Source organism: Leishmania infantum, chromosome 32 (assembly GCF_000002875.2).
Source record: "Leishmania infantum JPCM5 genome chromosome 32".
Classification (NCBI taxonomy): domain Eukaryota; phylum Euglenozoa; class Kinetoplastea; order Trypanosomatida; family Trypanosomatidae; genus Leishmania; species Leishmania infantum.
Genome location: NC_009416.2, coordinates 527184 through 550961, shown reverse-complemented (window position 1 = coordinate 550961; position 23778 = coordinate 527184). Strand labels below are relative to the sequence as shown.

General features: G+C 58.3%; 5 protein-coding genes across 5 annotated transcripts; 2 read left to right on the top strand and 3 right to left on the bottom strand.

Moving 5' to 3' along the window:
- Positions 1-1383: 1383 nt before the first annotated feature.
- On the top strand, positions 1384-3636 carry LINJ_32_1450 (conserved hypothetical protein; the record flags this gene model as incomplete). Its single annotated transcript, XM_001467788.1, has 1 exon — positions 1384-3636. The coding sequence occupies one exon, from the start codon at positions 1384-1386 to the stop codon at positions 3634-3636; it is 2253 nt and encodes a 750-aa protein (XP_001467825.1).
- Positions 3637-5400: 1764 nt separating this feature from the next.
- On the top strand, positions 5401-6369 carry LINJ_32_1440 (conserved hypothetical protein; the record flags this gene model as incomplete). Its single annotated transcript, XM_001467783.1, has 1 exon — positions 5401-6369. One exon carries the CDS (start codon positions 5401-5403, stop codon positions 6367-6369), a length of 969 nt encoding a protein of 322 aa, XP_001467820.1.
- Positions 6370-10192: 3823 nt separating this feature from the next.
- LINJ_32_1430 (conserved hypothetical protein) lies at positions 10193-12565 on the bottom strand (the record flags this gene model as incomplete). Its single annotated transcript, XM_001467784.1, has 1 exon — positions 10193-12565. The coding sequence occupies one exon, from the start codon at positions 12563-12565 to the stop codon at positions 10193-10195; it is 2373 nt and encodes a 790-aa protein (XP_001467821.1).
- A 3613-nt stretch (positions 12566-16178) lies between these two features.
- LINJ_32_1420 (putative RNA guanylyltransferase) lies at positions 16179-19496 on the bottom strand (the record flags this gene model as incomplete). The annotated part of the gene is made up of 1 exon (XM_001467785.1): positions 16179-19496. The coding sequence occupies one exon, from the start codon at positions 19494-19496 to the stop codon at positions 16179-16181; it is 3318 nt and encodes a 1105-aa protein (XP_001467822.1).
- A 2798-nt stretch (positions 19497-22294) lies between these two features.
- Positions 22295-23773, bottom strand: LINJ_32_1410 (conserved hypothetical protein; the record flags this gene model as incomplete). The annotated part of the gene is made up of 1 exon (XM_001467786.1): positions 22295-23773. One exon carries the CDS (start codon positions 23771-23773, stop codon positions 22295-22297), a length of 1479 nt encoding a protein of 492 aa, XP_001467823.1.
- Between the last annotated feature and the right edge of the window lie 5 nt (positions 23774-23778).

Sequence of the window (23778 nt, the reverse complement as noted above, 5' to 3'; positions counted from 1 at the left end):
ATCTGCTATTTCTCCCTCTCTGCTTCTCTGCTCATTCGAGTAGCCTACAAGAGAGTAATACATGTCGCACAAACAACAGTACTGAGCTGATATTCTAATCTGTCATGGGCACGCATGTCTGCGCCGCAAGCTGGAGTGACTTTCCCCGCATCGGCTCGCTTGCGTGACGGCGCGGGCACGCTGCTGACAAGTCGAGATCCGCGGTTTGCCCGCATATGGTGAGGCAGACGACGAGCAAAAAGTCCGAAGGCGCCTACGCGTTTTCCGTTGTGGTGCAACAACGTCCCCTGCCGCTCTTATAACTATTGGTCACTTTTTCTCTTGCACCTTCTCTGTCCTCTCGTGCACTTCGCTGCCGCTAGAGCTGTTTCGCTGCTGCCTGCCACTTTGCGTGCAGCAGCGGCGCTGATCCTGCGGCACACGCATATACGCACACAATATATAAGCATCTGATATATATATATATATAGATGTTTACTGAACAACAACACTGAGTGTTGCTCTGTCCCGCGAGCACCCCACCCCCACACCCCTCCCCACACAGAGAGAGAAACAGTGATACTCCCACATTGTTCCTATGCGATCTTCTACACCCCCTATTTCCGTTTTTCTCTTTTCGCCCAACAGCACTTGCGCCATCCATCCACTCATCCATCCGCAGACACACACACACACACACATACACATTCACACATACACCGGTTCTGCCTTTCATTTCTTTCCCTCTCTTCCTTCCGACACCTTGTTCCTCACCCGTTCCAAAGAGGAAGTAAGCGAGTGAGCAGAGAATCAACAGAAACGCAGTGCGGACACCGACGACCACCACCAGCTCTGCGGGAGGAGTGCGGAGCTAAGCGGTAAGGGCGCACCCCTCTTCTATTACTATTTTACGTTCATTGTTGACCTGCGTGATGCACTGACCACTCGCTAGGCTTTTGTTGCTGTTCTTATCCTCCGCATCCCGCTCTGTTTCTCTCATTTCTGGCCACCTTGCGGTTTGCTCTTGCGCCTTCTACAGGTACACACCACGTATCCGCGAGCGACTGTCCTACCCCGAACAGCGCACACGCACTTCTCTGTTGTTGTCTGTTTCGGCTTGCTTTTCTTCTCTCACTATACCCCTACCCCACCACACCACACGCACATTGACCTCAGAAGCTCACTTCCCGCTGCTTGCGTGTTTGGTCTTACGCGTGGGCGCATCCTCCTCTTCCTCTTACCTGTGTGCCTGTCTGGCTGCACGTCGCGGTCGCTTTCTTCGCGGGCTCGCTGTGTGCGTGTGCTCATCGCTTCTTGTCGCTTCGCCCTTCCCCCCTCTCTCTCCCCCAGTAGTGTCCTGTTTTCTTTGCTTTCACGATCCCGTCCAGGCAGTACCCTACTCCGATGATCATCGGTGCACCGTCGAAGAGATGGGCAACGGAGAGTGTTCCTGAGCTACTCGCATCCCCACAGACAGACCTCGCTGCGGTGTTGTTGTCAGACGGCGTTGCCGACTATCTGCACAGCATCCACTCCCTGGGGACCGCCCGTGTGAATCGACGCAGAGGCGACGGCTCCGACAAGGACGAGGACGGCAGCTCCGACGGCATTCCAAGCGCTGTGCGTGTTGTTCTTCAATACATTGTACGGCATGCAGATACGCTGTTCTCGCTGCTTCACGGAAAGTCGCAGATAGAGAATGGCCCTATGGGCTCGAAACACCAGCCGCAAGGCTCCTTTCCGACGGTCTGCACCACTCCAGGAGAGGCCGAAGCATCGACGGGAGTCGTGGAGATAGAACACCCATCCAAGGGGAATCACGCCAACGGTGCGCCGACATCAGCCGCAGCCGTCATCGGCGATGCTGAGGAGGAGCAGGAGCGGCGGTGCCTCGCGAACTTGACGGAGCTGCTCTCTTTCTGTATCACCCACTCACAGGAGCGATCGGAAATCAACGCGGTCGTGGCGGCCTGCATCGAAGCACTGAGTGTGGAGAAGACCCTGGAGTCGCAGCGCACGTTTGCCGTGCAGCGTCTCCTGCTAGAAGCCTTCGATAATGACTTCGAGGCGACCACGCAGGCCATCGCCGACACCCTCACGCATTCGACCATTAAGGGTGTGGTGGAGAACCTGGCGAGCAACTCCATTGTCGCCGAGACCCTCATAGCGCTCTTTGGATCAGCGCTGTCCGCGGTGTGGATGGTGAAGCCAACGACCAAGACGGCGCTCTTCACGTCGCAATGGATTCGACTTGACTTCCCGACGACGCTCTGCGCCTACCTACCCGTCGCCATTCGCGACCCCGGGATGTACCACTACTTTTACTTCTTCAAGGAACTACTCAAGCGCGGGTACAGCCACAGCGCTGGGCCAATCGTGGATGTGCTCCTCAGCGAGCCGCTTGTCTCCGACTACGTTGAGCGCATCTTAAGCTGCTGCGAGCAGGATGTGGGGAGGTCGGCGCTCTTGACGCCAGAGGGCGCCGCAGCGACGCCTGTGTCGCTGGCGGCGGATGGGATGGAGGTGCTTGTCTCGATCATTGGCCTCGTGCGGAAGTCGCTGGTGCTGCCCGAGACAAGCTGCATGTACGAAACGGCCACACGGTACATTACGCCGGTGGCGGTGCTTCAGGCACAGGCGCTACGCGTGACGGCGCTCCTTGCCCCGACTGCACAGGAGGAGGCCGAGCTGGACGCGCACGCGCCATCTGCGGATGCGTCGCCAAGCTGCCTCTCTGCGGTCGCTCCGGCAGGGATGTATGGCCTGGGCCCGCTCCGGCTTGCGGTCTGCGAGTTGTTCGTGGAGCTCTCCCTCTTCCAGCTGGCCAGCACCGACAACACCCTCATCACGAGCGGCTTCTTCCCTGCGCTCATCGGCTGCTGCGAGCGCTTTCCGCAGCACGACGCGCTCGCGAGGGCTCTGCACCGCTGCATCTTGACCATCTTTCAGCGGGCAACGCTTGTTGGCGAAAGTCTCAGCGCTGCGGCCGAGCGGGATTGCCTGTGGAGGTACCTGGTGAAGGCAGACACTGTTGTGCTGCGGTGTGGCGCGGTCGAATCTGTCCTTGGCGCGCTGACGCGCCTCGCACAGATCCCGAATACGTCCCTGTCGAGCCTCTGCATCGATGTATTGACAAATTTATCCTCGCTGCCACTCTTCCAGTCCACCGCCGGTGGCCCGTTTGAGAAGCACCTGGAAGCTTTCAAGGCGTGCGAGGCCATTCAAGAACGCGTGCGCCACATGGACGCCCCGATCACGGGTGAGCGCTTTAAGGAGCGCGGCTCGACCGGGCTACCACAGCCGGTACACCGCGATACCATCAACCTCGCAGGCGATCGCTTCCACGGCCCGAAGGCGGGCGGCCTCTCTCGCGGCTCGCGCCTTTCCGAGTTTTCAAGCAAGTTTACAAAAGGTTCGTATATAGTTTTGCGCCGCAGCGCCGATGACGACCGACCACAGCGCCCAGCGCAGGACGCGGTAGTAGACATCGAGGCCCTGAAAGAAGAGGTGCACACCCTGCAACAGGGCGGTTCCCCAGCCCTGCAGTCGTACCCCAGCTTTAGCAACGTGAACTTCAATTTCTTGTCGGCGGAAGGAGACACAGATGAAGATCAGAACGACACTGCGACTCAATCATCAGAAGCGCACCGAGATTGACACATATTCTCTTGTTTTTCTGTACATCCCCCGCACTTGTTGCTGTCGTCGTCGTCGCTGGTGAAAATGGGCATCAGTGCGCCAGTAGAGCTCTCTTCCCGTTTCTCCTCAGTTTTCCTGTGGTTGCTTCTCTTTCTTCCGTTCTGTCTCCGTGCGGTTGAGTGACGCATGCTTTCTTTTTGTCTTAAAGTGGTTTCTCCTCTCTCATGACCGGGCACCCACGGCATTGCATGCTGTCTCAGAGCCCAGCGGCCTCCCCCCTCTCTCCCCACTCCTTCTGGGGAAGCCAAGCAGCCCACCCGACTCTCCCCCTGCTATCCTCCGCCAAATGCCGAGCCACCTCTGGCTGTGGCACGATCAGGCACCTACGACGTAAGGCAGCGGGGGTGGAGGAGGAGGAGGAGGAGGAGGAGGGGGTCTGAGCGGTGCATCGCTGCTGACGTCGGCGGTCCGGTGCTGGACGGCGTGGCGTCGCAGCGGCCCGCGATCGTGTCAGCAGGGCGGCGCCATCCATAGGAGTTTAGGCGGCGTGCCAGCGTGGCTCGGACGTATCCCCTCCCCCCGCCACCCCTCCCCTCGGCCCTCACACGGCCTACTAGTGTGGGTGGGTGGGTGGGGGGCTGAGTGCCACCGCCGATGAGGGGGCAGGGATGCGCCAGGGGTGGCGACGGGGCATGATGGACGCGGCTGTGAGGGACCCTGCGCTGCGGGCCTCTGGGTATGGTTTGAGGCGGAGGCGGTGTTCCGATGACAGAGTCGGCGCGTTGCTGTAAGGCTATTGCAGCGCTGCTTCGCACGACGCGATGGGGAGGAGGGGGCCTGCGGCAGGCCGGGTGCCGAGTGAAGTGTAACGCATGCTCTGCAGCAGAGAACGGGCACGCTGAAGCAGACCTCTTCCTCGGGACCGTTTCCTGCTTGGCCACATCTTTTTTTTCTGCGAATGTATTGCAGTCGAGTGTGAGGTACACTTGCCACTGCAGGTGAGCCCTCCTCTCCGTATTCCCAATGCGTCCCTGTTTTGGGTGTTGCTGAGTGGGTGGTTGTGGTGGCGTTGCTGCCTTTTTGTCTCGTCCTCTCCCTTCTGATGTTGCGGCTGTTGCGATGGCGAGGTTTTTGTAATGTGTTATGCCGATCACAGCGCGTGGTGCACTTTTTTTTTCTTTAGCTTTTCTCTCCCGTTGCCATGAAGTCTTTGCATGTCTCCGTTGGACAGTGCCACGTGTTGGGTGGTGGGGTTGAGTGGGGGGGGGGAGAGCAGTCAGACGGACAGCCCCTCCTCTTCCCCGAAAACAAGGTTACAAAAGGCTCGAAAAGCTGCCGTTTGGCATCGTTCTGCACTATACTGCATTCACACGGGCGCATCGAGCTGCGGAAGGGTGTACCCCAGTATCGCGCCGTGCGCTTTACCGCTCACCACCCCACCCATCGTCTCCGCCTTGTCTTTCTCCCTGATGTTTTTCGTTTGCTGTGCTACTATGGCCACGCCACAAGAGCACTTGAGTAGGTCTTGCACGAAAAAGAAGGAAAGGACGGTCATGTTTTTAGGTTGCAGTAGAAACAGCGGACATTCTACCTTTTCCCTGCGCTACTTGTCTATCTGCTCTGCTTTATCCGCGTTGGTTGGCTGCTGCACACATCTCTGCCACTCAGGCCCCTACGACCATACCCACAGCGGAAACATACAGCTGGAAAGGGGAGGCGAGAACAGCCATCGAGCAGAAAGCCGCTCGCCCGATCGCCCCTGCCCCTGTGTCATTTGATTCAATGGATACGAGCGCACGCCGGTGTTTCTTGGAGGTGTACACAGACGGGTGCGATGAGCCCCGTCTGCTGCAGCTGGAGCCGACGGTCAAGTTCCACAATGTGCTAAGGCGCTTCGACGAGGATGGTGACCTGTACTGGGGTGACCACCGCATCGACCCACAGACGACCCCCGTTGCCGTGGGCATGGACTGCGGGGTCGACAAGGCGAATACGCTGTGGTTCATTCCAGCCCTGTCACGCACGAAGCCCTGCGGCGTTTCGCGCGTTGACTCCACTGCGCCCTTGGATTCGCCGCCGCGGGTAGACGCCACCGAAGGCCCGGCACTCCGTTCTGCTCGCGGCACGTCGCTTCCTGCCTACTTCGACGATCGCGCCGCTCCTTGGCACCGCAGCGGCCACCATGCAGAGCGCGGTTCGCTCATTGGAGCGCGGATGGGGTCGGCGTCAGCAGCGACAACACCGTCGTGGTACTCTCGACCGCGGCTCTTGTCTCCGGTGCCACTGTCGCTTCCTCGACCGACGGTGAGGCTACCACACACGCAGGCTCACGGCAGCGAGAAAATCGCGCCCATGCGCCGCCTGTACGCTGCGCCGGTCCCACGTGTGCCATCGCCGCCGCACTCCGCCGTCCCGGTTCGGCGCAACGCACCCGTATGCATAGATCCTCATGTTCTTGTCGACGATACCTTTGACGCCGTCCAGGCGCTCCAGACAGAGCTGCGGCACTTAAGCAGCGAGATACGAGCGATGCGACTTCGCGACCTTCTTGATTACAGCAGCGTGACGCCGATGCGTCAGGTTGTAGTGAGGCCCCCCGGCATGGACGCTGCGCCGGCGTTGGCGTCACCAATTTGCCTCTCGATGGCGGAGCCCAGTGTGGAGGAGCTGGCGACGGAGCTGCACCACAAGCAGATGCACCGACTTTACGAACAACGCCACTTGTACATCACCCACGACTTCCACGTGTAGGCGCGTCACCGACAAGGCCATAGTGCGCGCATGGCGCGCTGGCCTTGGCTTGTGTTTTCGTCGCCGTTCCTTGTGCCAAAAAAAAACCTTCCCGGGCGGGAAACAGCCGCTTGGTTTCCCCGCCACGCCAAGCGCCGTTTCAGCAAGCCCCGAAAGCCCCTGCCCCTCCCCGCGAGGCCCAGGGCCCCCCCCCCAAGGGGCGTGGCGGCGCACCCGCCCGCCAAAGGCGACGAGATCCCCCACCCCCTCCCGCACGCCCCCACCCATCGCACCCGCCTCCGGATCGCACCAGCGCCCTGGAGAGACGCATCCCAGAAAGGAGCCCGTGCTGGGATCACCTAAAGGGGACATGCGTGCGCAAGAAACGATTCTACCAGAGAAGGTAGCTTCCCCCATGGGTGGCGGCGACTCCTCCATCGACGCGTGCCGACAAGCGCGTCCGGTCATGGGAGCACACCATGAATACAGTTGCACTCACCAGCAGCCATAGCTCATATCCGACAAAATCGCTGGCACCTTCCAGTATCTAGTGCCCTGTCTACTCGCTGTCTCATAGGCAGAAAACACGTTCAGAGTTGTGATGCTCTCACCATAATGGGTGCGCGGGGAAACCACGCCACCTCAAACGCGAGAGCGCCGTTCACAACGCTGACGAATCCCCACAAGGGGAGGAAGGGGGGGGGGCAGCCCATCTCGAAGCACTGAAGTACGCTTCATCTGTCCAAAAACTCTCATATACCTGAAACGGCAATCTGTTAGACACGGAGAGAAAACACCTGCAGGCATGCCACTCTCCAACAGCCTCTACCCCCCCCCCACACACACACGCTGGGGTGCACATCGCCGATGCCCGTATTCGGCTGCCTTTTCGCCTGGAGACAAGCCAACGTCGCTCTGAGCGACGCTCGCCCCAAGTGGCGCTCAACTAGGATGATCAAGCAGGGTCGAAGGCAGGAGCGTTTGCGCTAGGCAAGAGGGGCCCACTCATACTGTATGACAGACGCTACCCAGGAGGTGGTATCGACCACAACGCGCCCAGCGCTAGCACAAACACAGGCAGCAGCCACGAACGGGGCCCACGACTTAGAGATGTCGGCCAACGCTCGTTACGAGGACAAACTCCTCCCCCTGATGGTGAGGCCGACAGACAGAATGCATTCTGCAGAAACCACGTGAAGCATCTCAGGAAATGATCACACGCATCGCCCCACTGGAAAAGCGTTGACAAGTTTTGGCGTTCAACCTGTGGGTTCTGCTACACAACGTGAGAGCGAACTCCACTCCACCCCTCGCCGTTATCCACGGCCCCCACCCACCCACCCACACTAGTAGGCCGTGTGAGGGCCGAGGGGAGGGGTGGCGGGGGGAGGGGATACGTCCGAGCCACGCTGGCACGCCGCCTAAACTCCTATGGATGGCGCCGCCCTGCTGACACGATCGCGGGCCGCTGCGACGCCACGCCGTCCAGCACCGGACCGCCGACGTCAGCAGCGATGCACCGCTCAGACACCCTCCTCCTCCTCCTCCTCCTCCACCCCCGCTGCCTTACGTCGTAGGTGCCTGATCGTGCCACAGCCAGAGGTGGCTCGGCATTTGGCGGAGGATAGCAGGGGGAGAGTCGGGTGGGCTGCTTGGCTTCCCCAGAAGGAGTGGGGAGAGAGGGGGGAGGCCGCTGGGCTCTGAGACAGCATGCAATGCCGTGGGTGCCCGGTCATGAGAAAGGAGAATCGCCGATGCTGCTGGAAAAGCAGATGCGTTAAATGTGTTGAACCGCATTGGCGGGTGTGTTTAGACGGCTGTTGTATGGCCGAATGTATCAGGCAGACACACGCGTGCCCTTCTCATGACCGGGGGTGGGCGGGCGAAAAAAAAAAGGTGCGAAAATGCGAGACGCACACATGCATGGTGCACCGGAGAGAACGGAGAGGAATGGAGGCAAAGGAGAGAAGAGGTTGAGTGGAAGACGTGCGTAGTTGGGGATACACGCGCTGGTGCAGCATCAACAGCAGCGCATTTGGCGTGAGAGGGCGAGTGGAGAGAGATGGTGGGACTGCAGGAAAAGCCGGCCATACCTCCTACCCGCTCTCTTCGTCGTGCGATAAGAAGCCGCGCCGACTCCTTTCACCTGTATGACAAGCTACAGCGAAACACTGCGAGCCGTACCACACTGGTGGCTCACATCGTGCAGCTTCCTCCCATCACACGCAATACATGCAAAACCTCACCTACTCGTGAGTAAAACCTCTTCGCGAGATCACACGCGGCACAGCCGCTTTCCATTTTGATGTTTTTCTTTTTTCTGTGTGTGTGTGTGTTGGAGTTCTTACTTGGAAGGAAAAAAGCACTGGAAGGAAGATGAAGCAATGAAAAGAGGAGAGACGCAGGCACACGGTACCACATCAACACGTCGTCTCACAGAAACACACACACACACACAGACACATGTGGGCGTTTTGTCCGCCGCATCATCATCTTCATCGCCGTCGTCGCTACGTATGCTATCCTCTTCCTTGACGAAACAACAACCCTCCTTCCCGCTCACCACCAACACAGAAAAATGAAAGCACACCCACACCCACACCCACACCCACACCCACTCACCCACACACACACACAGCTGCTCGGGAAGCTTGCACAGCGCCCACAAAGAATGAGGCAGTCATACGTACTCCCTCTATTCACCTTTCCTGCTCAAATACCCACAGACACAGGCGCACACGGCAGCATCACCGACAAGACGACCACGACAACGGGCGTAAGAGGAGAGTGAGAGAGGGCGGACGAGAGAACAGGAAAAGAGAAACACAAGATGGACTATAGTGACACACAAAGATGTGCGCAATACGCGGCACATACAGACACACACACACACACACACAGACATACCGCCACCGTTGCCTCGCGCCTTCACGCTGACTGCCTTTAAAAAAAAAATATGTGTGCTTTTTATTTGCAGCAACAAGAACGAAGTCTGACATCACTTCACATGCACCAACACGTCCACGAGTGCCCACAAAACGGGATGGGGGAGGGGTGAGAGATGCGCCAGATCCGCCCTTGTTTACGCCGTTTCCGCCGAGTACTGGCAGCCAGCAGCCGAGAGACCGCTGCACAAGCAAAAGCCCTGTTGTACTTCATCGCTCACAAGCGAAGGCTAGCTAAGAGGCCACTCGTAAAGTTGAAGGGATGCTAGCCACACCGCTTCCTCTCCTTCCCTTTGTTGCCCTTCGTGTCAACGCCGCTCAGGGAGTTCGCTAGTCATTCACAACAATAAAAACGTCCCGCCGGTGTGCGCGTCTCTCTGCCACTCTGTCTTTCCGACTATCTACACAACACCCCACCCCACACAATTTTTTTTCTACTTGTGCCCCCCTACATGTATGCGGGGTATTTGGGCACGAGCCCCCCTCTTCCCGACCCCACCCGCCGATGCACCCCCCCCACTACTGCCGAATCGCTTGCATGTGCTGTATGCGCATATCTCTCTCACCGCATTTTAATCCGTCAACTCCCAAAAAAAAAAAAGAAGTGCGACTACACGCACTTCACCCGCAACACCTGAGTGGGCCGGCTAGGAGAGAGGCGTCGCTATCCCTTTTCCCTCATTCAGTTGAGCATGTCCCGTTTTCACGTTGGGTGCGAGAGGAAAGTAAGGACGTTGCACCCCTCTCGCACACGAACTTTCCTTACGCGGAGGCGAACACAGCAGTTCACGTGTGCGTGTGTGTGTGTGTGTGGTGGGAGTTGGCGGAGGAGGCGAGGGTGGCGGCGAGAGACACGTCGGGTTTGTGGCGGAAGGGATGGAAGCTGTGTCTCACTCTCTCTACACGGTCGGCCGCACTGAGGCGATGGTGGAGCAGGCGTCCAGGAAGGACTCCGTGGACCACTGCGGCGGATCCGCGAACGCCCACATGTAAAATTGAGTGATGGGTGTCACTTCCCACTTACAGCGGCGGCAAAATGTCAGCACCGCATTCTTATCGCGCGACTTGCCTTTGGTGGCCGTCTTCTCCATCACACACTCGACGATGTTGCCGTCGTTGATCATGTGCGTGTCAACGTTTGCGTCACTAATCATGACCGGGAGGTTGTTCGCGCCGGTGGTGCGGCTTGTCGCTAACACCTCGTCCTCGTACTCGCGCACGTAGCCGTCGAAGCTCCACATGCCGTCGGTCATGCTACCGGCCCAAATGCGCAGCCGCACCGTCCTCTTGGTTTCCGACGGGTACACAAAGTTGCGCACGTCGTAGCGGCCGTACTCGATCCCGTCAGGGTTGACAAAAATCGCACCGCGGCTGACGCCCTTGTAAGCTTCTAGGCATGCCTTGATGTCGCAGACGGGGTAGTGCTCCAGCAACCGCACCGAGCTGTTGCTTGGCAGCTTGCCGAATGAATCGGACAACAGCTTCACACGATCGTGCAGCAGCATCTCCGAACCATGCTGCTTGCCGATGATCATCATGTCAGAGATGTAGATGACATCGTCCAGCATGGACGCCTCGACACAGAACAGCACCTGCGACGCCGGATCCTCCGCCCCTGATGCCTCCGCCTCGCTCTTGAGCTTCTTGAGGAGCTCCTGCATCGCCGCTGGCACGTCGTTCAACTTGAACAAAAGGTTGTAGGATGTTAGGTGGACGTAGACGCTCGTGTCGTAACCAATCAGCGAAAGCTTATCTCCCCAGATCCACGGTGTGACGAGGTAGTGCTGCAGTTTTGCAGCCGACTGCACAAACTGCACGTAGTCAAGCACGTAGTTCGGCTCCGAGTACGTGAATGTGTACGGCAGCGGGCGCTTCACCGCGCTACGCTCCGCCTCTAAAATCTGCTCCACCAGCTCCGCGTCGGTCACCATGGGGCAGCTGGGAATGAAGTACTCCTGCTCCAGCTTGATCGCTGCGTCGTTCTTTTTCAGCAGCACCGACACCTCAGCTGCTGCCTTCTCCGCGAGTTCTTCCAACTTCAAGTCCTCATCCATAACAATGACCCTATCGGGGTCGAGGCTCGAGGCAAACTCGAACGCTTCCGGGTGCATCGTCTTGGCGTGCGACTTCACGAAGCTTACCCCACGCTCGACCAGCGACGCCAGCTCTGGCACGAGGGCCACAACCGCGTCCAGCTGCAGACCCGCCTTGACGAGGTAGTGCACCACGTAGTGAGCTTGGAACTTGTTGGTCGAGAAGGCATCATCGATGACCAACCCCTTCATTGCCGATTTCTTCTCCAGCGCCGCACGCAGTGGCGCCAGTCGTTCCAGCGGGCTTATATCCTCTTCTTCGGCTTCCTCGGCCTCCTCGGCTTTCTCACCGCCTGCTGCTTGGGCGGCAGATTGCTGCAGTGGCGACTTAAGACACACGTACTCAAATCCCTCCCTTTTCGCAATCGCCTGAGCCACGCTTGTCTTGCCGGTCTTCTTGTAGCCGACCACCATCACGGCGCGTGGCGTGTTCTTCGTGATGTAAGACGGGGCTACAGCTGCCGGAGGCACGGAAAGGGGCCGCGACACTGGAGCTGGTGGTGCCATGGTTGGCGGCGGCTGAGCGCTGACGCTGCCAAGTCCCATGCTGGCCTGCGGATTCATGTTCGGATGCATGTTCGGCATTGGGTTACGTTGGTTACTGTTGTACGGCATGCGACCGCCACCACCCATCATGTTATTGTTCATGCCCATCGCGTTCGGCGGCATGTTGTGCATCCGAGGTTGCATCGGCATCTGCTGCTGTGGTGGCTGCTGGTCATAGCCGCCGTTCAAGTCCATCCCGCCTACTTGCTGATACGGGGCAGGCATTCCGCAGTAGTTGCCGAGCATGCCGCCACCGCCACCACCGCCGCCGCTGCCGCCTACCATGCCGTTTAGGTTTTGGTACTGGCTATGTGGCATATTCGGTTGGCGATGGTTGCGACCCATGCGAGGACCCGACGGGTACCCTTGCTGTGGACCATTGCCCATGTAGCCGCCGCCTTGCCCGTAGCCGCCGCCAGGATTGCCACCGCCAGGACCGTAGCCACCACCGCCGCCCTGGTGGTAGTTGCTGTTGTCGTACATCATCCCTCCGCCATAACGCTCGTTCTGCATCGTGCCGCCGCCGCCGCCGCTGGGGCCACCGCCGTTGTTGTAGCCTTGCTTGTTGTGCGTCGTGTTCGGCTGGTAGTTGGATACCGGGAACGATGGCGCGTTGGGGTTCAGATTCGACATGGTCGCTGAAGGGAAGAAACAGATGTGCGCTTATAAAAGGTGCGCGGTGTTCGCGCTTGGATGTATATCAGTTGTTGGACTGCTCGTCGGTGCGTGTGAAAGACACCGGCGTCGCTGAATACTCCCCTGTGATAGCCTATGGGCAGGCAGGAGAAGGGCAGGGTCAGAAGAAGACGGCGCTAAAGAGAGACGGTGGGGATGACACGGTGCGAGGGATCGTGGACTGAACGTGCGGCGCAGTGCAGAAGGGGGAGAGTGCCGCTCGCACTTGGGGAAAAAAGGGGGAAGAAATGAGACAGCCGAGAGCGTCCACAAGGCGCACACAGGCCCCAGTGCCGACGCGTTCGCGGCACTACAACAAAAAACAAAGGGCGACCAAAAAAAAACGGAAAAGGAACGAAAAGGAGAGAAGACGGGAGGACAGATCACCAAGCACGACGGCGGCCGCACACACCCACACAAGGAAGAGCAACAAACAGCCCCAAGGATACTGTGGCCAGAGAGAGAGAGAGAGACGGAGAGACAGACCTGATACGGTGTAGTACAAAAGGGAAGCGTATGGAAGTGGAAGGGGATAAGGAGAGTGCAGAGAAGAAGCGAAAGGAAAAGAAAGCCAAGAAACACAAGTTTGTCTTTTGTGGTTCTCTATCCTCGTGTAAGTAATGCGTGTGCGTTACAGCGCCGGAAGAAGAAAAAAGGGCCCTTGCTCGCAGGCGGTCACTTACACACATACACACCGATAGACAGACAGGCACAGACTCCCACGCACATACACAAACACAAGCCCCGGCTCGCACAACTGTTACAGGCTATGATCTATGTTGAAATGACGGCGCAATCGCCCAGCGGGGGAGGGAAAGGTTCAGGGTGACAGAGAGAGAGAACTAGAATCTCCAGCGAAGCCCAGCGCCGTGTGAAGATGCCGTCAAGGCGGCGGACGTCTGCTCTTTCCGCTGGAACCGTGAACCGGTCTGAAAGAAAAAAAAAGAGGAAGGGACAACAACAGCAGCAATCACCGAAATGGAAATTTGGACAACCCAGCGCAAAAAAAAAGCACAACCGAAGAAAGAAAAAGAGCGAGCACTTCGGCTTTGCACACACACACACATGCACAAGCAGAGCGTAAACAAACAAAAAAAAATCCCACACGATGTGGTACACAATCCCTATCACAGAGCCCGCGGGATTCACCACGATGATGACAATGAGGACACCCCGAAAGGACTCCGATGGAGAACCAAGATCAGAAACAAAAGAAAAATCAAACAGATAAGGCCAACTACCCGCAGTGCACGGCAATCGTTCCTTTTTCTATTTGTTTCTTTTTTTTTGGTCTTGTGAACGTGTATGCGTGTGTGTCACTTCCGTGCGTCTGCGCGATCGACAACGGCAGTTCGCCGAGAAACACCTAACAGAAGACGCGGAGGCCGGAAAGAGAGAACAGAAGACTAGCAAGGTGAGTCAACGAACGCCCTCACTCTTGACACGTACCCACTTCTTCTCTTGTGATGTCAACAGCAACTCCTTCAAAGGATCTGTTTGCAGTCCTTCTTTTTTTCCTCGGCGAGAGGAAGTAGGGAGGGAGGGGTGGGTGTGTGAGAGAAGAGCAGAGGATGATGCACCACCGCGTTTGTGAGTATGTGCGTTCGCGCGAGACGCTTTTCTTGTATTCTCTCTTTTCGCTTCGTGGAAGGAGCGCTTTGGGGAAAAACAAACAAAAAAAAAGAAACCTGGCGTGGAGGGGTTCCGGTGGACAGGAGGAGACACGTGCGAGGCGTATTATGGTATAGGCGCCAGATGGCCGAGATGCGACAACCAAGAAGGTTGGGGGGAGAGGGGGGAGGGGGGGGGGCAGAGAGAGGGTAGCGTATACCGCCTAAATACCTCGCAAAAAGGGACACGAGTTCTTGATTGCTCTGGCGTGCTTTCACACACAGAGCGACATCCCTGCTTTCTTGTGCGCTGGGAAACCTCTCCGCTCAGTCTCCAGAGGTGCACGAGGCGTGAAAGTACCGCATTGTTGTGCTCGCCTTAGTAGCTCTCTTTTTTTCTTTCACTGGCGCACGCTACGTCACCGTGTATCCCCCTTGCGGCGGTGCAACTACGAGAATGGCAGAGGGAAAGAGAGGGGTGCACAGCTTCTCCAGCTCGCCGTTGGGTACTCCTCAAGCCCACTACATGCCTCCCTACGCAGGTGCAATCGTCGTCAAGTCACCATTTTTCGTTTCTGGCTTGGTGCGACAGTCGATGTTACATGAAGCGAAAGTGAGGAAGCGAAGACAAGGAGAGAGCGCGCGTTCACAACTTCACCAGAGGGCGAGTGAGCGAGAGAGGGGCGCGCACCCCATGTAGCGCGCACACACGCTCCATATACATGTACAGGTATACACATATATGCACATCGCTACCTCTCTTTCTTCATCGCGGACGCGTCAGAAGAGGCCACCGAGGAGGTTCGAGACAACGAAGACGGGCGGTGGGGCGGCCAAGAAACGGCCTGCTGACAAAGTAACAGCTCCAGGTGGCGATCTTCGCCTTATTCCAGTTATTGAACCGCCCACCACCCCAGCCGCACGCATTCGACGTTTTCAACAGCCGAAGCAGCGCATGTTCTTCTCTGCAACTCTTGCCTCGCTCTTTCCATTCACAGCTGACCCTTCCACCTCTTCCTCGCTTTCGCACCTGTCATTTCCACACATTATCACATACAGGTCCGCAAGAGCAACTAGTGCACGGCTGCACATCCCACACAGGCACATATCACCGCGTATTTAAGACCGGGCACCAGTAATGCGCAGTGCACAACACGAGAGATACCGTTACACACACACACACACACACACACAGAAAAAAAAGAAAAATAGACCACGAACAGAATGCGTGGCACGCAAACACACGATATCCTTGACAAGGAGGCCGCAAAGGAAAAACATTACGAGTCTGGATGAACGGTCAACCACCACCACCACAGCAAACTCACACAAGCGCGCACAAAAAATGCGCGACGACGCCGCGCGGCAAAAGCCTCTTCGGAACTGTGGAACAATACAAAAAAAAAGGCGGCGTACCGACCAACCAACCAATGAGGGAAAAGGCAGTACGCCACCACCGATGCATACCATCACCAACAACCCCCTCCCCCCAAAAGGAAGTCGTTGTCCACATGAAAACAACAGCGACCACAGAGGGGCCACAGAGGAGGAGAAACATGATTACAGCAACTGCACCAAACCCGTCGCTGAAAGGAATGCGGCTCTTCACGAGGCAGAGAGGAGAGACCAGCGATGACCACCACTCGCAAGTCCGCACACTCAACCTGCGGACGAATTAGCCAAGACAACGAACACCCGAGCTTCCGTAAGCCTCACGACCATGGAAAAAGGACGCTTCGTCGCCGGAGAATAGACGCCGCAGACGCGCAAGTCAATCTCTTGGGAAAGAGCAGGCTGGACGTGTCTCAGTCTACTCAATCCTCGGTAAAGAAAAAAACGAGAACCTGTTCAAGCGAGAAATGCAGCAGCCGCAACATGCTCGGGACAGTGTGGTAAGCCAAGGTCGCCGACCCCCCCCTCCTTTGTATTGTTCGCTCTCTACGTCTGTGCCGCGCAAGCTCCTAGGGCGAAGAGGCGTTGGGTCCACTGAAACGCAGCACCCTGCAGTGATCGATCAGCTCCTGGTATGTGAGGTGCTTCAGCTTCACGATGCTCTCGACAACAGAAGTCTTGTTGGGGCGCGGCTTGTCGACACGCAGACGGTGGAACACCCACTGCGTCGCCGGCTGCCCGTTGGGACCCGCTCTTTCGACAACGTCGGCCAGTTCTAGTTCCACGACCACGCTGTTGCGCAGCTGGTAAGCGCGCATCTGCATCTCTGTGAAGACCCCAACGGCCCCTGGAAAGGGGACCTCCTGTTCGTTCTCAGTTGTGTAGAGGTCGAAAACCGTGACCCCATCTTCGGTCTTCTCTCCGTTCATGAGTCTAAAGTCAGCCGTGCACAGCTGCAGCGGCTTCCACTTCAAGAGGAACTTGTCTAGCCCAAACTTGTAAATTGTGTTGCCCTGAAAGACAATCCCATCCACCGCGAACGGCGCATCCTCGAAGCGGGGCAGCAGCTTCGGCAGCTCGTTGATGGGGACGTAGTGTTTCAGCACTACAGCCGCGTAGGCTCCGGCCTCGCCGCTATTCTGTACCATCAACCGGAACCACTCCCGCAAGAGCTCGTAGCGCTCGAAGAACGGCGTGCGCTTGGCCTGCTTGCCGCCAAAGTACACGTAGTCGATAATGTGTAGCAGCGGCTGAGGCTGGCTCGACTCGCCGGCGCTGGTGCTCATCTCCGCATCGAGCATCCACTCGATCCCGTTCGCCTCTTCCTGCCTGTCGCCGACCATTTCGAACGCGTTCGCAAACATTAGCGGATCGAAGAGAACGTTGAAGTCGTAGCAGCCAGTGAAGGCAAACGGAAAACCCAGTACGCCAAAGTGCGAGTGCTTCACGACCAGATAGCGCTGCCCATCCACCTTCAACGTGACGTACATGGAAGACATCCGCTTGCACTCCTGCCGGTTCGCAAACGAGCCGGCGTCGACGTATCCGCCAATGCTAGAGAGCGGGGCGCTGTCCGTGCGGCCAGACGTGTTGCCGATCGCTGCGTGCACCTCCTTGGTAAGCTGCTGGAAATCGCTGTAATCGTCCAAAAGCTGGAACTTGTCGTAGCCGGCGACCGGCGTGGCGGGCGGGAGGCGAATGTTCCGGCTGCGCTTCGGGAAGAGGCCGTCAATGATGCTGTAAATACGGTCTCCGACCCGACGCGCTTCCAGCGCGTTGCAGTCAATGACGTGCAGGACACCAATCTTCTTGTACACGCGATCTGCTATTTCCGCTTGGGCCCGCTGCTCCACATAGCGCCAGTGGTCCGATCCGGCCTTTTGATCGCCGCGGGACTGGGCGCGCCTCAAGCCTTCCTTGGGGTCCACTTGCAACCAAAAGACAAGAGGGACCGGCAGCTGACACACGTTGAGCGCGGCTTGCAGATAGTAGGCGTCCATCTCCCCTGTCGCGACGAAGCGATCGAGAACGAGGCCGTTGTAAGAGCGGTCCTTTGCATCAGGACCGAAGTTGTCCTTCACGGCCTGCTCCACCTCCGCGAAGGGTTGCTTGCCTTCCTTGTACATATCCCCCGAGGAGAGGTGCAGCAAGTGGTAGCGCTCGGCAATGTTCTCAGCCTGAGTCGTCTTCCCGGACCCACGGCAGCCAAAGATCATAACGATCAGCGGGTCGCTGTTCGTCGGGGCGGCCTTGCGGCCAAACTGCGGGGGTCGCCACCCGCTGAGCGCTGCTACGCTAGTGGCCGGAGCAGGGCGCGGTGCTGGCGTCGTCGTCGTCAGCGTCGAAGGTGCCGGTCCGCTCAGGGGTTTTGCCGTACTCACAGACTGCGGCGCCGGCGACACGTGCGGCTGCGGCGCCGTCGGCGGTGCTGGGCTGCCGCTCGAGCTGCCTGCGCTTGGAATGGGTGTCGCACCCTGGTTCGCTGCGGCAGTCGGCGGTGCACGCGGCAGGTGCGATACTGCACCGACATGGTTCGATGACAGCATTCCTCGGGTGGGTCCTGAATACGGTGATGCCGTGGTGGCTGCGACTGCGGTCGAATATGCTGCGCTGCCGCCTGCCGCGCCGACGCGGATGGCGCGTGCCATTGGGGCCGAGGCAATTCGAGGGGGTACCAGCGCCGAAACGGGAGGGTTGGCTGTCGCTTGGCGGGGACCGGGAGTGGTAGAGTCCGCCACAGACTGTCCTTGCTGCTGTTGCTGTTGGTGCTGCTGAGACACAGTCTCGGAGCGCGGCTCAGGCAACATGGGCGGAGATGGGCCACGCTGCTCTTGGGCGGCGATGCGAACTGGTGCACCGTTGCCCGCCTCACTGGCACTGAGACTGTTCGGGGATGCACCTCGACTCCCTTCGTTGGCCGCCGCCGCTGCCGCTGCCGCCGCCGCCGCTGCCGCCTGTCGCTCCTGGGCACTCCGGGGTAACACAGGTGCAACCTTTTGTGGAAACGACGGCTGCTGGTGTTGCGGAAGTGGGCGTTGCGAGGGAGGTGCTCCTTGGGCTGGGGAGTGCAGTTGCGGGGCGCTGCCGCCAGGAACGGAATGAGGGTAGACACCATACGATGAAAAAAAGGGAGCGCCGCTCAGCTGCTGTCCACTGCGGTCCTGCGAACGTGGTATTGCCGAAGGAAGTGACTGAGACAGCGGCGGCGGCTGCGGCGCGGTGTATCGAGCGCCGGCGTTCTGCAGCTGCTGCTGCTGCTGCTGCTGCTGCAGCGACAGCGGGGACCCTGACGGGCCCGTTGATGGAGGGCGGCGGATGGAGGAGGAAGACCACCCGAGAATCGGCGGCTGATCTCCGTCAAGCCGTTCCGAGGACCCGTCAGCCCCCATCCCACTGGAGAGGCTCGCAGCCGTGTTCACACGGCTCCCACCCTGTACGGCACCGACGGCCATCGAGGCAGCTGACGGCACGGCCGCGTTGGGGTTCATCATGGGCCGAGTAGGAAAGGCCTCTGCCGCCCTGTGCATCGGCGACGGAGACCGCCACATCATCGGCGGCCCCCCGCTGCCCCCTGTTGCCTGGCCGGGTAAGCCGGTGGGGGACTTTTTGGCGCCTGCAGCGGCGATACTGTTTGGCGTCTCGTAGTTTTCGGGCGACGGTGCCGGCGCGGTAGTCACCGGCTTGCTAGTTCGCTTAAAACCAGAGAGGAGCGGGACATCGTCGTTACTGACAGCGCCGGCCCCGGCGAGGCTCCGCAGCTGCGGGTTGAACTGCGGGGTGGGGTGGTACACCGGTGGCACAAACTGTTCCGGGTCGCTGCACAGAAAGGACGGAATGAACGGCTTCGCCGTCGGGTCAAACGATGGAGCGTTGGGGTTGAGGCTCATCCTGCCACCCTCACACCAGAGAAGGCAAAGGGCAAGCACCACACAAACAAGCAAACCACAAAAAAAAACGGAGAGCGAAACAGCGAATGGCGTGCAGGGCGGGCGAGAGTCGAGCGAGTGACAACAACGACGAAAAAGAGACGAAACGGGAGGAGAAGCGGATTCAAAGCGAAATGGCCGCGGTCGTTATGGTGGTCGTGGTGGTTATGAGTGAGGTTGTAATGGGGAGGGGAGAGAGAGAGCCGAGGAATCGAAAAAAAAAGAAAACAAGCGGAGTACAGAGAGACAACGAAGGAGGGCTCACGAGAACGCTTTAGTCGCCGAAGTAGGGGAGAGTCCGAAACGGTAAAGGCAGCGTCCGTCTTCTGTCTGTGCGTCTGGATTCACTTAGGTACACTTGCGACGTTCGTCGAGCAACCAGGGACGCCACACGGCGTTTGTGTGCAGGCTATGATGGACAGAGAGCGCGTGTGCGGGTGCTGGTGCTGAGCCGGTGGGCGAGTGTTGGTGTGGGTGTGCGCGGTGAGCTCAAATGAACAGGTTATGTTCCCGCCCAGCGATCAAGCACACACACGCACACACACACACACACGCACGCACACGGGCACAGTCACCAGCGCCGCAAAAGAAAAGTAGCGCACACAAAAAGACGAGGGAAAAGAGTAAGATGAATTCTCTTTCCGGCTCCTCCTGACGAGCTGGGAGCGAGGAGGCGCTGCGGTGTGGCGAGACGGTACGAGAAGACCTTGATGGGCAGCCTTTGGACGCGAAAAAAAGAAGAGCAGGAGAAGCCGCTGTACAATGAGTGGAGGAGAGGAGGGGGCAGGGGGAGAAGACGACGCCCAGCAAAAAACACCAGGACCCGAGAAGAAGGGAGAGGGGAGGCAGCTGCGGTAGTGTGAGTCGGCTTGCCCCAGCGTTTCCACTCGTGTTCCACGCTTGGCGGGTTTCGTGTGCGCGCAGTACGACGAAGTCTGACAACGGCGAGAGCTCCCTCGATGAGCTCCTGACGGCACTTCTATTCAACGCACTGTTCCGAATCTGTGTCACACACGGACGAGGTCGATACCGCGAAAGACACACTTCTTTTCTCACACCGACAGTGCCCCACCCACAACAATTCTGCAAGTCTGGCGTGTATGTCCGACGTGCATGCACAAATGGAGAGTTCCAGTAACAGACGCTAGCCGACAAACCCACTCTTTTTCGACGGTCACAACAACAAACGGCAGCGAGAGGCGACTGAGAGACCGACGCCTCAAGTGTGACAGGGTTAGCACCCAAGCAGCGCGTTAGGCGTAGACGCGGCAGAGGATCGTAGGCACGCAGGCGAGAGGCGGGAGTGAGGGGTAGCGTCAGAGGTAGGAAGATAAACAACAGTAGAACAATGAGCGCGCCGGCGCACCAGTGCTTCTTCGTGCTTCAGTTTGTGGTAACAGCAACGGATAATAAAGACACACACACACACACACAGGAAAAAAAAATGAAAAGAAGACGGGCACGTGACGAATGAAAACAAGAGAAGAAAAAACAGCAAGAAAAGAGAACGCCGATGAGAGGCGAGGCTGTGCAGATCGCTGTGCCAGCCACGTACGCAGAAGCGTATGCCGCGTCGTACCCTTCTTGCTTCTTTGGTCGGTGTGTTGTCTGTGGAAATATCTCCCGAAGCGTGTGTCCGTGCGCGTTTGGAGCAACGTGGCTCGCCTCCTCCGCTACCACAGAGCAGCGAGGGCTCCTTTTGAAACAAAAAAGTGTATGTCTATCTGTTTATGTTCAACCTTATCTGCCCTTCTCCCTTTCTCTCATTCGCAGATGGCGTCCTCCGCTTCGGTGTCGATGGTGAGCAAACGCGCCACCTTCGCACACACGAACACGCACGTGGATGCGCGCTTGTTCTCACTACCTTGTACCACCTCCGCACAGCGTGTTCTGTGCTGTATGCGACGTACAGAGAACAGCAATGAGCACCAGTCGAAAAAAAAAAGGAGGGTGAGAGAGAGCCAACTTACGTGCGCTCGCGAAGATTACACGGGCACTCGGACGCACTCTCACAACGATCTGTGACCAAGATGCACCCACGGAGAGAGAAACCAACAAAACAACAACAATAAGATATTGAGGGCAGTACGCCGCTGTGGTAGTACCACGAGAAACACGCGGCAAGGCATCGGTAAGCAGGCTCATCACGGTAGAGCCCGTGTTTTGTGTATTTGTGTGTGTGTGTGTGTGGCAGCGTTGTGGGGAGAACGCGAAGGTGTGTCGTATACATGCATATGGATATATGTATATGCATTCATGTGTTGGAGCAGGAAGAGGCGTAGCAGCGCTCCCAAGCAAGCGAAATGGAGCGAAGAAGAGAAATGAGTGCGCTGGGGGCGGGGGCGCATGTGAGAACAAAAAAACTGCAGCGGGAGAAGGTCCAGACCTAACCGGTAGAGCAGGAAGCGGGTGCGGGTGCGACAGCTCTGTACGAGAGCTGAAGAGCAGATCTATGCACACGTTTCTTTCACTGTGCGTATGCGCGCCGGCGTTGTTGCTCAAGTTGCGGGGTTGCCTCTCCGCACCTTGGCACCATAGATGCGACGAGGCAGGAGGCTGTGAGCGACAAGGAGGACGCAAGTCTGAGATAGGTACACGTGTTGCGAGAAAAAGCATCGCATGGCGCAAACCACGGAAAACCACCGGCGCCAACGAACTCTCCAATAGGCACATACGCACGTACCCGACACAAGAGTCACGCTTAGTCGAAAGAAGCAAGCACACAAAGTGTACCATGCCACCCCGCGTGGCGGGCGACGCTACTCCTTCACGATGTTCTTGAACTCCCCCGCAAGGCCCTCTGTGTACGAGTACTGTTTCGGTGTCCGCCAGTCCTCTCCGTAGTTCTCGACGAGATAGCGCTCTGGGGGCACCAAAAAACCCCTGCATACAGACGCCGTCTTAGCACAAAACGGAAGTTCCTCGAGCTCTGCGGCGAAGGGCTTGTGCCGATAGCGATACATGCGGTGCTTGCGCGCACCGGCTGCCTCGTAAAAAGAGGCGGCCCACACAAAAGGGCCCTTCTCGCGCACTAGCGCATCGTCGCCGGCGTCACCGTCTCCGCCGCAGTCGGTGGTGCACAGAGGTGGGTAGTAGAGATTGATGTCGATACGAGCGCTGGTGGCCAGGTGCAGCACGCGCAGCTCCAATCCTTTCTCAACGGCGCCGCAAATGTCAAAAACCACGAACGCGCGCGTTGATGCCAGCGCGTGAAGGAGTCGATACACACGCATCTGCGCATAGCTCAAGCCGGCTGGGGCGGCAGAGGGAAAAGAGAGATTGGGCACTGGCCGATCATCGCCCTCCGTTACAGGCACCGCGATATCGGCGTAGAGGATGCCAAGGTCAATGTCCTCATCATACGGGATAAAGCAGCCGTCACGCCGCGCACCCAGGGCCGTGCCACAGGCGAGGAAGAACCGAATCTTTTGCGCAGTCAGAACCTCCTGCGCCGCTAGCAGCGCTTTTTGAAAGGCCAGTTGCTTAGTGATAAAGGCAGCATTGTCGGGGAAGCGCCGCCGCACGTACGTCTCGAAGTCGTTCGCAGCGCGGACGCCGTCGGTCTTCTCGCCCATGAGCGTCGCAGTCGCTTTCCGCTCCTTCGACGTCATAGCTGCCGCCACACGAGGAACCGCCAAGCACTGTGGGATGCGAACACCACCCCACTGCCTGTCTTCCGCTGCCGCCGCCGCAGAGTTAGCCGGCGCAGCGGAAGTCGACGTCGGCGACGCACCAGATGGTACGACAGGCTGGGCGCATTGAGCGTCCACCCAATCCACCAAACGGGCGAAGAGGGCTTCTTGTGCAGTGGCATCTTCGCATCGCAAGTACGCCGTGTATGCAGTGTCGAGGTCGACGCTGCTGTCGAGCTCTTCTGGCTTTTCCTCCGAAAGAGGGACCTCCACGCCAGGCACACCCCCTTTTTGCTCTCGCTCCGAGAATCGGTGCAACCATTCTAGCAGCGCAGCACGCCGTACTTCAAACACTGAGGAAGGCGCGTTGCCAGCAAGCCAGGAGGCGTCTTGGCGGGTCGGGGTCTGCGGCCTTTGGGAGCCTGAAGCCGACGACCCAACTTTGTGGCCCGGGATAATGGTGCAACTTGAGGTCACCGAGCCAACATACGTCGCGTCCTTTAGCGCCGACGTTGCAGCGCTGCATATGCGGCAATCTTCCCGGTGTAAGTGTGGCCGGAAGGCAGCTTCAGCGGCCTTTTTCCACGCGCGACTACAGCGCTGCATCGACT